We start from the raw sequence: 15,032 nt of genomic DNA, 5'->3' as shown, positions 1-15,032 counted from the left end.
AAGACATACTGGAAAAAGGAAGCTGCAAGGCAAATGACATATACACACCTGTGTTTGTTTACACATAGACCGTCTCTGGATATATACAACAGACACTGTTAACACGACGGAGGAATGGGGTGAGGCAGGAGAGGCTCTGCACTGCGACCCCTTTGGTGGTTGCCCTCTGTACATTTGTGCATGTATAAGAAAGTGTAATAAATGAAGTCATCCGAATGCCCATTTCTCGGTCCGAGGCGCCCCTAACCCGGAGACTGCCTCCGGCCCTCGCTCCCCGCACCCGCAGCCCCGCGCCGCGAGCCTCGGAGCAGGCCCGGCCCCACTCACCTCCGGCGGCCGCAGCCGGAGCGCGGGCGGCCCGGGCAGGCCCGCAGCGGGAGGCTCGGCAGCGTGAGGCCCCGCAGCCGCTGCGCGCCCGGGCGGAGCATGGCGAGGCCGAGCCCTGGGCGCGGGCACCTGCTCCGAGGCCGGCCGACAGCCTGCGGCCGACGCGGGTGGCGGTGGGACCCTCCCCCGGCGAGGGGCGGGCTCCTGGGCCTGCGCGCTCCCCGGACCCGGCGCCCTCACAGCCGCGGCGGGATGGCAGCGGCCCGAGGCCCCGGGGCCCGGAAGGTGAGTTTCCGGGAGCCCGCGAGGCGCTCGGCCCTCCAGGCGGCGGGGCGCCCACCCCAAATCCCACCTCGGCTGAACTCTGCGGCCGCGCCAGGGCACCTGGACGGCCCAGGGCCTCGGTTTCCCCGACGGCGAGTTGCCGGGGATGAGGAGACTGCATTGGTGTGAGGATTAGATAACACTCGGGTGACATTTATTGAGCCCTGAGGCGGTGCCCAGCAGTGCGCAGAGAACTCTACACAAATCATTTCCTCTTTGCAATTATTATCCCGTTTTTACAGTGAGGAGACTGAGGCTCAGAGAGCCAGTCGACCAGCTCGGGGCCACCCATCCAAGTCCAGGGTGCATCGGCGATTTGAAGTCTGGCTTCGGAGGCAGAGGCTGCGCTCACATTTTCTACCCGCAGGGCTTCGGCTGAGCCGCCCCAGAGCTGCTTCCCTCCTGTTTGGGGAAGGGCGGCAGCGGGCCCTGCGGGCCTCAGGCTGGCCTGAAAGGAGTCCCGGGCGCTCACGCTTCCAGACCCAAGGTGGGGGTCCGGGTGGGGTGCGCGGGAGGCTCTCCGCCTCGCCCCACCGGGCAGCCCGGGTCTCCAGGCTCCTCCTCTCCGTCCCTTTCCCCGATCCGCTCGCCAGCTGTCGGCATTGTCACCCTATTTCTATGCGGGTTATGTACGTGGTGGGAAGAAAGGGTGACAAAACAAAATTAGGAAGGGCGCAAACTTGGATGCAAGATGTCCCCAAGGCCACTCAGAACAAGCCACCTGTGCCCCGTCATTCAGAAGAGAAGGTGAGGAATAAAGGGGCAATATACACAAGGAAATGACTGATATATACTAAAAAGTTAGGAACAACAAGATGCCAAGAATGGTAGGTTCCCTGTGTTAAAGTTCATCCACTCAGTAAGTTATTAGGCAAAGTGCTTCAAGTTACAAAAGGAGATGTATCACAGAGTGACCCCAACTATGTAAAAACATTTATATACACACTGTAAGGAAGGATAAAGTAATGGCAATAGTTACATAAGATGTGGAATATGGGTTTAAAAACAACAAAAACATGTTTTTGGATATGTTTTTCTGATTATAAAAGTAAAATATGGGCATTGAAGAAAATGAGCTTAATAAAAAGATAAGCAAAGAATATTGTGCTGCTTTCCCTAAACTTTCTGTAATACTATGTTTCACTTTTATTTACAGATCTTGTTATTTCTTAAGTTTTTAAAAATATGCTATCCATCATATAATACACATCAAAAATATGCAATCTATCATATAATCCATGTTAGTGGGAAGCTAATCTCACCTCTTTTGTTAGCTAACAGGTACATTTCAAGAATTCATTTAATTGCCACAGGCCACACTTCCACTTGCTTCGTTAATTTCAAAGAACAGCCCTGGTGGCATTTAAGGCAGACGGGAAGATATTTTAGGCAGACTGGATCTCTGGCAGCCTCCTGCCACAGGGTAAAGTTGGTCTGCTCCTCTGTGTATGAATAGTAGTGGCCACATCTTGAATCCAGAGATCTAGATGCTGTTATCTGCAAAAGGGGGGAATAAGTGCCTCTCAGAGCTCATTACCAGATCAGAGGCAGGTTCACTGCCAAACTGAAAAGGAGGATGAAATGAAAATATGAATGTACTGCAAATTAATTTACATTGCTCTTTATTTTACACAGTCCTCTGTCACTCAAGCACTGTCTTTAGATCATACTGGTGTAGTAATTAACTGAGGTGTTAAGTATAGCAGTGAAGAAAGGGCTGAAGCATGCACTGAATTTAAATCTTGATCATTTAGTTCTTTTCTAATGGCTGCTCAGAAAACTGGCAAAATTTTAAATGTTGGACAAACATCCAGACAACAGATCAAATGTCTTACCTTTATTTGGTATCATAAAGACACAAACTATGCACTATAATTTTCTTAAAACCCTTGTTAATTTTGTTAAAGAGTGCCCCTTTTTTTTTAACTCCTCAAGACAAAGCTTGTATTGTAGCACATGTGAGACATATGACATTTTCAAAACAGTCTTGTCTTCCTGCTAATTCGGCATAGTGTATTAAGGGCCTACTTTTTGTTTGATGCTGTATGAAGTGGTAGTGATACAGACCAGTGAGATATGTCACCTGAACCTCAAGAATCTTACAGCCAAACACAGGTGACAGGTAGGTAACCAGATACTGCAGTCTAGGTGACGGATGCAGGAACAGAGGGTGTTCGAACTTAAGCAGGACACAGGAGAGGAGGTAATCACAAATAAGAGTAGGTCAGGCAAGGCTTTGTTCTGGCAGTGATGAAAGATAGAATAGGGTGGGCTGGAGTGAGTTGGAGACCATTTCAGTAATCCAGGAGCAGTGAGGATAGGAGTGACATGTATGAGACGTGTTAAATAGATATATTTGGTGTAACCCTGCGATGGATTGAATTCAGGAGTTAAGATACTAACTTGTAATACCCCAGTTGTATGCCAATGTTTTTCCCCTCTGGAATGTGTACTATTAAATTTGATGTGTTCTATTAAGTTTGAATGTTAACATGGATGACTTTGAATAGAAGTGTGTTAGATTTTCAGGATAAGCTTTTATACAGATGCCTGTATCTCGGATTCTTCTGCATTCCTCTGCAGTATTTATTACATTGTATTGTGATGATTGTTGACTTTGGCTTTCCTCAAGGTGACTAAACTTTGAACTTCTTGAGGGCAGTAACTCTGTCTTATTCCAATGTTTATCCCTCTTACTAGAACTGTACCTGGCACGTAGGAAGGTCTCAATGAAAGTTTAAAGCTTAAGTTCTTTTTTATATTTCAAATGTACCAAATGAAAAGAACAAATTGCATTTTATAGAGGGAGTAGAGAAATAGGTGAGAATTGTAAATATTAACATTTCTTCCACATTCAGCTAAAATTCACCTTTAGATACAAAATATAGAAAAATAACCAGAGTCGGGAGGCCTCTCTGTCAAAATAGCATTTATGGTTAGCACAGCTAACACAGCTGTGTTCCGTTCTCTTTTCTCCATAGAAAAATAGAGAAGTTGTGGATTTAGTGGCCTGGTACTTAGCCTGCAGAGCAGCTCCTAATGCACCTCCCTGGATTGCAGATGTGACTGGTTAGAAGGGGCAACTGGATGCTTCCCCTGCCCCCCCACTTTCAGTCATGTCTCTGTGTCCAGCTGTAGGCAGGGCAGAAATAAATGGGCTTTGTATTTTCAATAAAACATTATATCTTCAACTGAGCCTTCTGTACAAAAGGCATAGGGATCGCCATGGGAAGTGTTTGCAGTTTTTTATAGGATGATCATGGAAGTCCTCGTTGAAAAGGTGGCTCTGGACCAAAACCCTGAAGGACGTGAGGGGATGAGCCGTGCAGGTTTTCGGGGAGGCGTATTTTAATGGAAACTGTAAGCCTTGGATAACTGGTCTGGATGCAAACTTTTTCAAGTTATGCATGGACTGAATAGAAAGATGGTAAAACAGAAAGAGACAAGATTAGGAATTTAGAAGATCTAAAGTCTGTTTTTTTACTTACTTTGCTCTGTGATCTTGGGCAAGTCACTCAGCCTCTCTGAAACCGTTTCCTCATTTAAAAAATGGGAGTAAAAGCTGTCTTCCCTGCCTGGCTCACAGAGTTGTTGGGAGTACCAAATGCTAATATGTACATGAACAGGCTGGAAAATGTAGGGCATGATGGTGAAACATTGTATCCATTAAGATTATGTTCAGTGGTTTACACACAAAAAAAGGTTTTGTTTTGTTTTTTTACCTAACAAGGTCAAGCAGTCCATGGCTGCTGCAGCTAATCTAAGATGGTTATTAAGACACCAGACCAAGCTGTTGTTATCAGCCTTAATGTGTTGCTTTCAAAGGCGTGGCTGTGAGATGACTGCAGTATCCAGGGCTTATGTTGACAATCCAGTCAGCAAGTAGAAAGGGTGTCAAGATGGGAGGGAGTGAGCAGCTCTATCAGAAAAGCAAAGCTTTCCTAATGTTCAACGGACTTCCACCTGGGTCTCAATGGCCGGCACTGGGTGTTACATGGCCACCCCTGGCAGCAAGGGAGCATGATTTTTTTTTCTTGCTTGGAGATGTTGTCTCCCCAGACAAAATACATTAGCAAAGGAGAAGAGAGAAAATGTTTATTAGTTAGGCAACTAGCAGTGTCTTCCACAAACATGTTGAAAAAAACAAAATAATTATCATGGAATCAGCACTTTCACTATAATTTGACTCAGTTAAACGGTATTTGAGAAAAAAGCAGTCACAGCACTTTACACAAAATAAGCACATAGATTGTTTTAGAAATATAGTATATGCAATCTTTCTGAAATACTCTTAGACACTGATGATTTTAACAGAACTGGAGCTGTAAGAACACAGAACCATCTTTCCTAAAATTAGTAATACTTTTATGAAAAAAGAAAGTCTTAAGTGATTTTTTTCCTTCCTTTTCTTCAGGGTATTTTGGAGCGTCTGGATAGTGGGGAGGTTGTAGTTGGAGATGGCAGCTTTCTCATAACTCTGGAGAAGAGGGGCTACGTGAAGGCTGGGCTCTGGACTCCAGAAGCAGTACTGGAACATCCAAATGCAGGTCAGTGCCAGCGTCCCCCACGAGTGTTTATAGAGTGACATTTTGCTTAAATATGACTGGGAGAAGGTCTTTACCTATATAATAGGTAGTGTTATAAGGACTGTTTCACTTGCCAAATTGCTAAGATGCAGAGACAGTGACAAGTACATGGCTGAAGCATATAGAAAAAAATGGCCTTTCCCTCTCTCTCCCCTCCCCTCCTCACCACGCATCTTCATGTCCAGGGATGCTAAAATATACATCTTAATATTGGTTCCATGAATAGTTACCTCATAGATATTCAAGAGTTTCCATAAAGTAGTAAAACTCTTATTGCTTCACAGTCATCCTTCTGGCTAATTTGCATATTATATTATAACAGTGTGTTTGGTAAGGATGATTAATGGTAACCAGCAGCTTAACAGAGCATAGACAATAGACAGCCAGTTCTGTTGGGGACACGGAAGATGAATAAATAAATACAGTTTTGCATCATCCTCCTGGCTGAAAAAAACAGTTAGAAGTAGAAACTGTGACGGGATTGGTTAGTACATCACATTGGAACTTTAATTCTATTCTTACTCACTTTTGGGTTTGCTGTCCTATATTCAAGTGGAAAATAAAGCCAAAGAATGAAATGGTTGAAACAGGATGCAAGTTGGAAATGGGACTTTTGATTCACTCTGTTTTATTCCTATCTGCACAGTGTATCCCAGAAACCTGGGATCTTGTCTTGGTTCTCCCACTGACTGACTGTGTGACCTTGGGCAAATAGTTTGACTCCTCCAAAGGTCAGTTTCTTCATCTGTCACAAGAGGGCATGACATGGGCTTGTCATGAGGACTCGTGAGTTAACCTGTATGAAATGCCCAGCATATCATAAGAACCCAATGGCCATTATTACTGTTTCATCAGACGCACTAGAGTTATATGGCAAGACGGAGTTTTGTTTCTCTGGTGCTTAGTAGGAAGTTTTTATCTCATCCAAGAAGAACTTGTTCTTAATTTTACAAGACCATTTTTGCTAAATCAGGAAGGAATGTGCTGAAATAGCAAGGATAAAGATTGTGTGGAGGGGAGATGAAAAGAGAGGAAGGATTTTTCTGATAGCCAGGGAAAGCTCTCTGACTGCATCTCCCTAGCTGCTTGCTATGGAATCAATTTCATGTGGTGCCACCCATTTACATTCTGTCCACCACAAGAATATCCTGACTCTACTTAGAGTGCTCTCCAGTGCTGACTGTAAGTAGACCAACTACATCCTTCATGTCACTGGCAGATGAATAAACTCTCTCTAGACCAAGAGACCAAGGGACCCTCGGCCAACCAATTTAACTTCTGCATGTGACTGCGCCGGCCCAGTTATGGCTCATCAGCAGGACAATATGAGGCTACTCTAAACAGCTCCAGTTTGGTATGGTCTCTGCCACGTCCTGTCCTTGAACTCTACTGACCCTTAATCTGCAATTTTTTATAAGTACTAGGTCTTAAATTGTGTCTGATTGAAAGAGATGTGAGTCCAAAAGCTACTGCAGCTGAAAATACTAGCTTCTGTGATTTTAATTTTTTGATTTCAATTAAAAAAACAACTACTTTGTAGTTCGTCAGCTTCACATGGAATTCTTGAGAGCAGGATCAAATGTCATGCAGACTTTCACCTTTTCTGCCAGTGAGGACAATATGGAGAGCAAGGTAAGCTGTAATGTGTGGGCATGTGGTGGGAGGGGTCAGGGATCATCTATAATAAAAACAACCCCTGGATGGGAAGCTATGGAATTGACCTAATGTGTTACTTACATGTTATTACAAACTCCACATAAAATATTAATGTATGTATTCTACACAAATGTGCTTTTCTGTCTTTTTAGGTAGGGAAATACAAGAGAATAGGACTGTAAAGGCTAGGCAATTAGAAGGACAGTTATCCTCCTGTGCTATTTTTTTTGTAGAGAAAGAACATTTAATAGATGCCCTTTTCACATTCTTCTTTTCTGACTTGTCCATATGGTGACAGGGTGGTCTTAGAAATACAGCACTGAACTAGGAATGACAAGAATTGGGTTTAATACGCAACTGTCCCACTTATTGGCTGTATGACTTTGTACAAAACACTTAACTACATGAAGCATTGGTTTGCTCTGTGCAAAATGGAGATAACTATGCTTAAACACAGAAGGGTGTTAAGAAAAATGAGAAGAATGTAGAATTATTGTGAGATATTCTGTAAATGAGGGTGTTAATACTCACAAATGTTAATACACATTTAGTCATTCAACCAACCAACATTTACTGAATACCTGTTATAGTCCTTTCTCTATGCTCAGTACAAAGATGATACAAAGGACCAGACCCTATTCTGAAGTGGCTCACAGTCAAGTATGGGAAGCAAACAAGCAAGCATATACTAAAATCTAGTGTATTAAGTACAATAGTGGTAAAAACACTGGTAGTAAAGCAAACGGTAGCCAACACAGCTGGTCTTCTCTAATTGCTGTTTAAAACAGCAACTTGTGCTCACCTTACTTGCTCATTGCCCCCTTTCTTGTATTATATTTTACCTTTAAAATGCCAAGCTCACCATCTGAACTCTTGCTTTCTAACCTCAGTGGAAATATGTCAATGCTGCAGCCTGTGACCTTGCCAGAGAAGTGGCTGGCGAAGGGGATGCTTTGGTAGCAGGGGGGCTCTGCCAGACATCAATGTACAAACACCACAAGGATGAAGCACGAATTAAAAAGCTTTTTCAACTACAGCTAGAGGTTTTTGCCAGGAAAAATGTGGACTTCTTGATTGCAGAGGTATGCCTAGTGTCACAGAGAAGGGATTGATTTTATTTTGACAAATGTAACTGCATGGTCTTCAACTTTCATGAGGTTATTGGACTGCTTTATACCTTCATTTCCTCCGTGTAGAGGATCAAAGGTTTATGTAAGTGCACCACAGTCAAGGCCAACATTCTCTCATTTGTACACTAGGTTCCCTGTAAAGGCAAAGGACAGACCCAGGAGAGTTCTAACTATAGCCTTTGGTTTTCTTCTCAGTGGCTGTAGCAGCTGCTTCTCAGAGGCCCCTCCAGTATGGAGTGAGAGGAGGGTGATCCAGGGAACATCCTTGCTGAGGGGAGAGGCAAGGATGTGTGTAGGGAATAGAGGCTGGAAGGGAGGTAGGTGACTGCCCAGGTGATCCAGGCCCCCCCAGGAACACTCGGTGCCGTGTAGTTTCCTGTCCTCCTCCGAACATGCTTTGCCCTCTCCCATCTCTGCTTTCACTCATGCCAAAACACGTGGGTGAAATTTTGAAGTAAGAATTGGTCACTGATTGGACATGAAGGCGCAGAACATTCTCTTCCTTCCACCTCCAAAAATTAAAAACCCCTTGTTCTCCATTTCCCATCACAGTTGCTGTCACCTGTAGTTAAGCTCTCAACCTAAGTCTTTACCCCCAACAAGGACAACAGCCCCCCAACCGGTATTTCCCCAGTCCCTCTACTGAACGCATGGGCACCTTGCTTCGCAGCTCTCCCAAGGCTCAGGCCCCAGACTAACCCATTTGGGAACAGGAGCACAAACTCTCCCGTGTGTTCTCCGAGCTGAATGGGAACTCAAGTTTGGGTCTTAAGAACCTTGCTTTTGACAATCTCTGTCATTCTTCACACATTGCTTCAGCAGAATCTGTTTTTAAGTTAAGAAGGAAGAAACGGAGATTTCTGCTGACTTTTCTCCACTTACCTAAGTTCAGCTTTTTGACTGTGGCACTTAAGGCGGTTCCTGGCAGGTACCCCTGCAAAGGCCATGGGTTTATCACACAAGCTGTCCTGCCCACCATCAGCAAAGAAACTCAGTAGCTATTCCTTGCTACTCTGTTTCTCAGTGTTCCCATCTGGGGAAATAATCGTATTTCTTCCTATTTCATGGAGCACTTATGAATATCTAACTACAAGTGAATATAAAAGAACTTTGAAGTATAAAGCATGATAAAATACTCACTTTTTCAGAGATTACCCCAGGTCCATAAAAGATGAGTCCAAAATTTACCAGTAAAACGTTTGTTCCTTCAAAATTATGAATTTAAATACTCAATTACTTTAAAAAACCTTTGTGGGTTTTTGGTATGTTTTTTGTTTTTTTTAGCAACATCATCTCACTGAATCAATGACCTCTGAATGAAATCTATCTTTGCTAAAGAAATTAAAACACTCAGAAAGTGATCCTTTAGTCAGTCTGACAGAGACACATTCCTTAGCAAGTTTTACCACATATTATACATACTTGGTAATTTTTTGCAACATTTGCATTCTATCACTCAAAACCTGCTTTATATTTGGACCAATAGAAAAAGTGAAATCTCTCTTAGTATTTTGAGCATGCTGAGGAAGCAGTGTGGGCTGTGGAAGTCTTGAAAGAATCGGGTAAACCAGTGGCAGCTACCATGTGCATAGGCCCAGAGGGAGACATGCATGATGTGACACCTGGAGACTGTGCTGTTAAGCTGGTGAAGGCAGGTAATTTGGAACCATAACGTGATAAACAATTCAGTTATTCTTTGTGAAATTTAACAAAAGTTGCTTACTATTGTGAGAGCAATTCAGAAATAAAAGAATTAACTGGAATCGGTTACCTTGGGAGGTGGAGTGGGAGAGCTAATTTCCAAGGCACCTTCCAACTATCAAAAAGTAAAATAAGCAAATGAATAAGTAAAATGAAGAGGTCTTTATTTCTTTGCATAGGGGCTACGATCGTGGGCGTGAACTGCCGATTTGGGCCAGAAACCAGCTTGAGGACAATGAAGCTCATGAAGGAGGGCCTGTGGGCCGCTGGGCTAGAAGCACATCTGATGGTGCAGTCCCTGGGGTTCCACACGCCTGACTGCGGCAAAGGCGGCTTTGTGGATCTCCCAGAATATCCCTTTGGTATGCTCAGGCTCAGGTTGGAGGTCCTTGTGCTTTCTCATCATGACAAAATGCAAAACAGCTATAATTAATAACTATGGTACAGCCTTACAATGTGAGACTGCATAAGACAAAAACATCCAATAACCTAAATGAGCTATCTGAAGAAAGCATAATTATTTTAAAAAATGCCATTAGAGCATCTAACATTTGAAAATGGGGACCATAACAGAAATGCTGTCATTATTGTGTTACAGGACTGGAGGCCAGAGTTGTAACCAGATGGGATATTCAAAAATATGCCCGAGAGGCCTACAACCTGGGGGTCAGGTACATTGGCGGTTGCTGTGGATTTGAGCCCTATCACATCAGGGCAATTGCCGAGGAGTTGGTCCCAGAAAGGGGCTTTTTGCCACCAGCTTCAGAAAAACATGGTAGATGGGGAAGTAGTCTCAATATGCACACCAAACCCTGGATTAGAGCCAGGTAGGAAATTTTAAATGAACGTTATTATTTTCCTCTAATCTCATCTCGTTTACTGTTATGAACACTATACATACACATGGCAGTAAAAATTCAAAAGGTATAAAAGTGTATAAAATGAAAAGTACAAGTTGCCCCCCCACATACCAGTTCCATTCCCAGAGGTAATGACCTGTTTTCTATTTGTGTTTTGAAGTCTTGTACTTCTGTTGCTTATCACTTTTAAGCAATACTTACTGATAACCCTTTATGAAAGCTGAGGCATTTAAATCACATAATACTCCTCTTTTCTACCTATTCTCCTTTTACCAATTTTGACTTATACATTTTTATTTCTTCTGTAGGTTATCTTTGTAAGTTTGAATTTCATTTAAACACCTATTTCTTCATCAATCAATATAAGGTAGTATCTCTCCATTATACTCTCTGGAAAATAAGAATTAACTCCCTCTGATTCCCCTATTTTTCCTTCCTATATCCCTCATGGCTTCTTTAATTTATGCCCTTAACTTTTACACCATCAAGGTTTATAATCATTTTGTTCTGCTCTGTAATGATAATTAAGTCCTCCAAGCTTTGTCTTTAGGTTTATTATAGAAATATAAAACTAGCAGATAACATTCATAGTATTATTATAATTGTCATATTAAACAAGCAGACTCATTAAATAGCATATTAAAAAAGCAGACTCGTTAAATAGAATCAGAAAGCAACTGTATTTTTGTCTCCCTCTGTCTCTTTAAACCTGCTCAGTGGGTGGATTCTTTCCTCTGTTTGAAAATACTGACATGCCCCAGGGATTATTGGGGTACTCTTAGGCAAGAGAAATCCCCATGATCACTTTACTTAGGAAAGATAGTCTTAATTCAGTAAGTAATACTGTTGAATTCCATGTAAAATCAAAATTTGGAACACATTAAACTTAAATCTTCTGTTTTCCAGCAGTACCTTTAATAGGCAGGAAACTAGGGAGGCCAGCCTAATCTTCTCTGGTTTATGCTTCCAACCTTCCCTTCCCATCTTGCTAACAATGGTTTCAGATCTTTTCAGATTCAAAGTGAGAGAAAGAAGGGGAATATATTGTTAATACCTGACTGACACCCTAGTAGAAAAACCCACATCCTCTGGGGCTGGCTGATCTCCATGATTCTACGTAACCCCAGATTTTAAATACTCCCAAGCTGGCATTCTCTCTCCCTTACTAAGTTCAAAACTGAGTAGAGGAAATTTTCACCCTTCCTCCATGCAGACAAATTGATGCTGTGGTCTGAACCCAATTTAACTGCACTCTCTTTGTTCACAAAGTAGCTGGCCCATTGGTCCCTGTGATCTAATTTTCCAGTGTAGAGTCAGGTGAACCATCTGACTGGCTCTTGAAACTTCTGCAGAGTGTCCATCTTGAGACTCACTTTAATACCTGATCTCTGACTTATCTTGTTGCCACCAACAAAATTTTCAGCCTCATACCATAGCACACTGATCATTTTCTAAACATTCACTGCAGAACCAAGAGGTAAGCATGGAACAATGGGGAAAAGAAATAATTCTATTTTAAGAAGAAACTTGCACCACTTGTAGGAGAATGTTCCAAGCATCAAGGTCAAACTGATTCTCTTCTCTTCTGTTTCATCCATAGTCCAAATTTGTATCACATTTTAATTTGCTTCATACTTGGACTGTGACTGTCTTTGTACAACATTTGGTTTCCTAGGAACTTCTAACTAACTTCCTTTTTCACTGTTGAAGGAAGGATGACAAGCCCTCACCTTCTCAAAGGTCTTCCAGTTTCTAAATTAACATAATTTGTTACTATCAGTCACTTTATGATTGAAGACATTTTTCTGTGTGTGGGGACCTTGAATTAGTGGTCTGTTTTTAACTATCTCTGACTCTCTCTCTCCTCTCTCTATACAATGACATCCCTTTCCATATTCTAGAAATGAGTCACAATCTCTGTTGTCTCCTCCTCTCTGTTCAGTGCTGTTATGTATTTAACCCATTTTGTACCTCTTTATTCATTTCAGTAGGATTTAGAACAGTCTTCATTTTTGAACTGTAAAAACTTCCCTAACATAAATTTATTTAGATTGTAAAAGTAGGCAAGAAATCATTTATCCAAACATTTCTTCTAGGGAGTATGGGTATTTATCTGAGAAGATGGATTTTTTAAGTATCATACTTAGAAAAAAGTACTTAATATAAGTATAATTAAAAAGTGAGGAGAGCATACTTTGGTGATGATTAAAATAGTTCAAATAAGGGAGAAATGGCTAATTTTAATTATTATCTAGGGATCTTTAAAATTTAATTACAATTAGAGATAAAACATTATTCTGTAGAATAAAGCCAGATATTTCTTACATCCTGAACTCCCAAACATATTGATGTCTATAAAGATTTGAGATTACACAGAAAACTTTAGACACCCCAGATTTCTGACATTTTCATCATCCAAAAATACTAATTCATTGTTTTGTAAGTTAAGTGGAAAAAACTATAAAAATATATTAACACAAAATCCTGTGCCCAAGGACCTTTGTACTCTTCTTTCTTTGTCTAAAAACAGAACAAATTCTGACAAAGTAATTTGTATTTCGTTTTGGTTACTTTTGAAGAATTATACTTTGTCTCATTATAATAAAAACCATCTTTACATATTTGTCATTACATTGAAATATTGACTAGGACTAGAAGGACCTGGCTAGAAATTTCAGAATAATGTAATTCACAAAAACATGTAAAATTTGAAGACAGTGTTTTTTTCCAAGAGGTGGTATGAAACTCAATGATTATTATCGAGGATAGAAATGTGAGAAAGACCTGGGCATTAATGGATACGACATAGTTTTTCAGTCTATATGTTGAAGTTCCAGTCTATATGTTGAAACTGAAGTTTTACACTAACCTGATCATCCACCAAGCTTACATGAATTTGACAAATACATATGTGTGTGTGTGTGTATACACACTTAACATATATAAATACATATAACATATTGGACTAATAAAATAGATATGAATCTTTTAATTAATTTACTACTCTTTAAAACACAGGGCTAGAAGAGAGTATTGGGAGAATCTGCTGCCAGCTTCAGGCAGACCTTTCTGTCCTTCACTGTCAAAACCAGACATCTAAGAAGCAGTGAAGGAAAACACTGAAACAACAGAACAGAAGGAAATCCCCCACAAACCGCATCTGGATGCATTGCCTTTATCTGCAGCCCACCCTGACATCTCCAGTGAGCAGGCTGCAGGCCCTGCAGCTCAGTCCCCGAGATGAGGGTTGCACTTCCGCTGCAAGGAAGCATGAGCTGGGTGCTGGCGAGGCAGAGATGCTTACAAAGACCCCTTGTCCTTGCCGTCCAGAAATGCTGCAGTACATTCTTTTGAAGTTCATCAGGGATAGCAAAACTTGTCATTTAGGGTGAGTTCGAGTTTTAAAAATAACCAGAAGTCACTGTGCACCAAACCTAGTGATTAATTCAGGTAACTAAGAAGGTGCTTGTGGAAGATGGAGCATTCTAAACTAAAGTAATGAATCTGCTTTTAAGTGATTTGTGTAACTCCAAAGGCAATCCGAAAAGAAGAGATACAAAAAATGTTTTGAGCAATGGCAAAATTATTGAAATAAGTGTATAACCTCCAAAGTATTACTTCCAAGATGATTTTACTTAAAGGCATTAGGTCCTAGAATTTTTTAAAATGTATCTTTACAGTCACAAATAGCTAGATTATAAACTATTAAAGAAAAAGGACCATGTGCTGTGCTTCTTGCATATTTCCTTAAAGTATTTAGCACTGTGCTAGGCATAATAATAGATGCTCAATGAAATGTTTATTGTTGATTGTTTAAAATAAGTAAAAACAGTTTTAGAACACCTTTTTAAAAGCCAAAATTCAAATTTATTTCAATCTTATATTTTTTTGACTTATGTTTGTGTTACTTGCTATGGGCCAATTTCTGTTTTTTCAAAACAATGTATCAATTTTGACAATAAAATTAAAAATAATTTACCCTTTATAGTTTTTGAATATTTAAAATGTTATAGACTCTTTGGAATAATGATAACAAATATTTATTACTTATGTTCCAGGCTCTTGCTTCTCTCTTTGATAGACAGATGATAGGTAGGTAGATATATACATATATAGATATATAGATACTTATTTGACCCTCACAGGAATAAAAGAATGAGATAGTCTGTTTAACACAGTTTGTATACGAGGGAACTAGGGTGTGAAGAGTCTAGGCAACCTGCCTGAGCTACACAATTAGTAAATGGTGGGACTGGGATTTGAATCCACATGTCTGGCTCTGGAATCCATGTTCACAACCACTATGCTATACCACCTCTGTCAGGTACACAGCTACTGCATTTATCAGAGTCTATCCAAATTTTTCTGTTGCAAAGTTTCATGTATTTTTATCGGCTTTGCTTAATATGAATCAACCCTTTAATCCTGGCATGCTTGTTTCTGTAGAC

At 41.0% G+C, this 15,032-nt stretch overlaps 2 protein-coding genes across 3 annotated transcripts in view; one reads left to right on the top strand and one right to left on the bottom strand.

Annotated features, from left to right (window-relative positions):
* DMGDH (dimethylglycine dehydrogenase) overlaps positions 1–460 on the bottom strand; it is a 79,471-nt gene extending 79,011 nt beyond the window's left edge. Inside the window, exon 1 of the mRNA XM_037000059.2 lies at positions 328–460. Coding sequence (XP_036855954.2) covers positions 328–428 — 101 coding nt within the window. The 5' untranslated portion in view covers positions 429–460. The remainder of the gene's footprint in view (positions 1–327) is intronic.
* Positions 427–14,567, top strand: LOC108398418 (S-methylmethionine--homocysteine S-methyltransferase BHMT2). 2 transcript variants are annotated; one of them, XM_017662405.3, is made up of 8 exons: positions 427–612; positions 5,066–5,198; positions 6,778–6,869; positions 7,784–7,975; positions 9,531–9,678; positions 9,904–10,086; positions 10,323–10,551; positions 13,603–14,567. In XM_017662405.3, the coding sequence occupies exons 1-8, from the start codon at positions 427–429 to the stop codon at positions 13,682–13,684; spliced, it is 1,245 nt and encodes a 414-aa protein (XP_017517894.3). In that variant the 3' UTR covers positions 13,685–14,567. The 2 variants fall into 2 exon arrangements, with proteins under 2 accessions (XP_017517894.3, XP_073090846.1); XM_073234745.1 differs by lacking the exon at positions 427–612 and adding an exon at positions 1,156–1,398.
* The last annotated feature ends 465 nt before the right edge of the window (positions 14,568–15,032 follow it).

Source organism: Manis javanica, chromosome 1, assembly GCF_040802235.1.
Source record: "Manis javanica isolate MJ-LG chromosome 1, MJ_LKY, whole genome shotgun sequence".
Lineage (NCBI taxonomy): Eukaryota > Metazoa > Chordata > Mammalia > Pholidota > Manidae > Manis > Manis javanica.
This window is presented reverse-complemented; position numbering and strand designations above follow the sequence as displayed.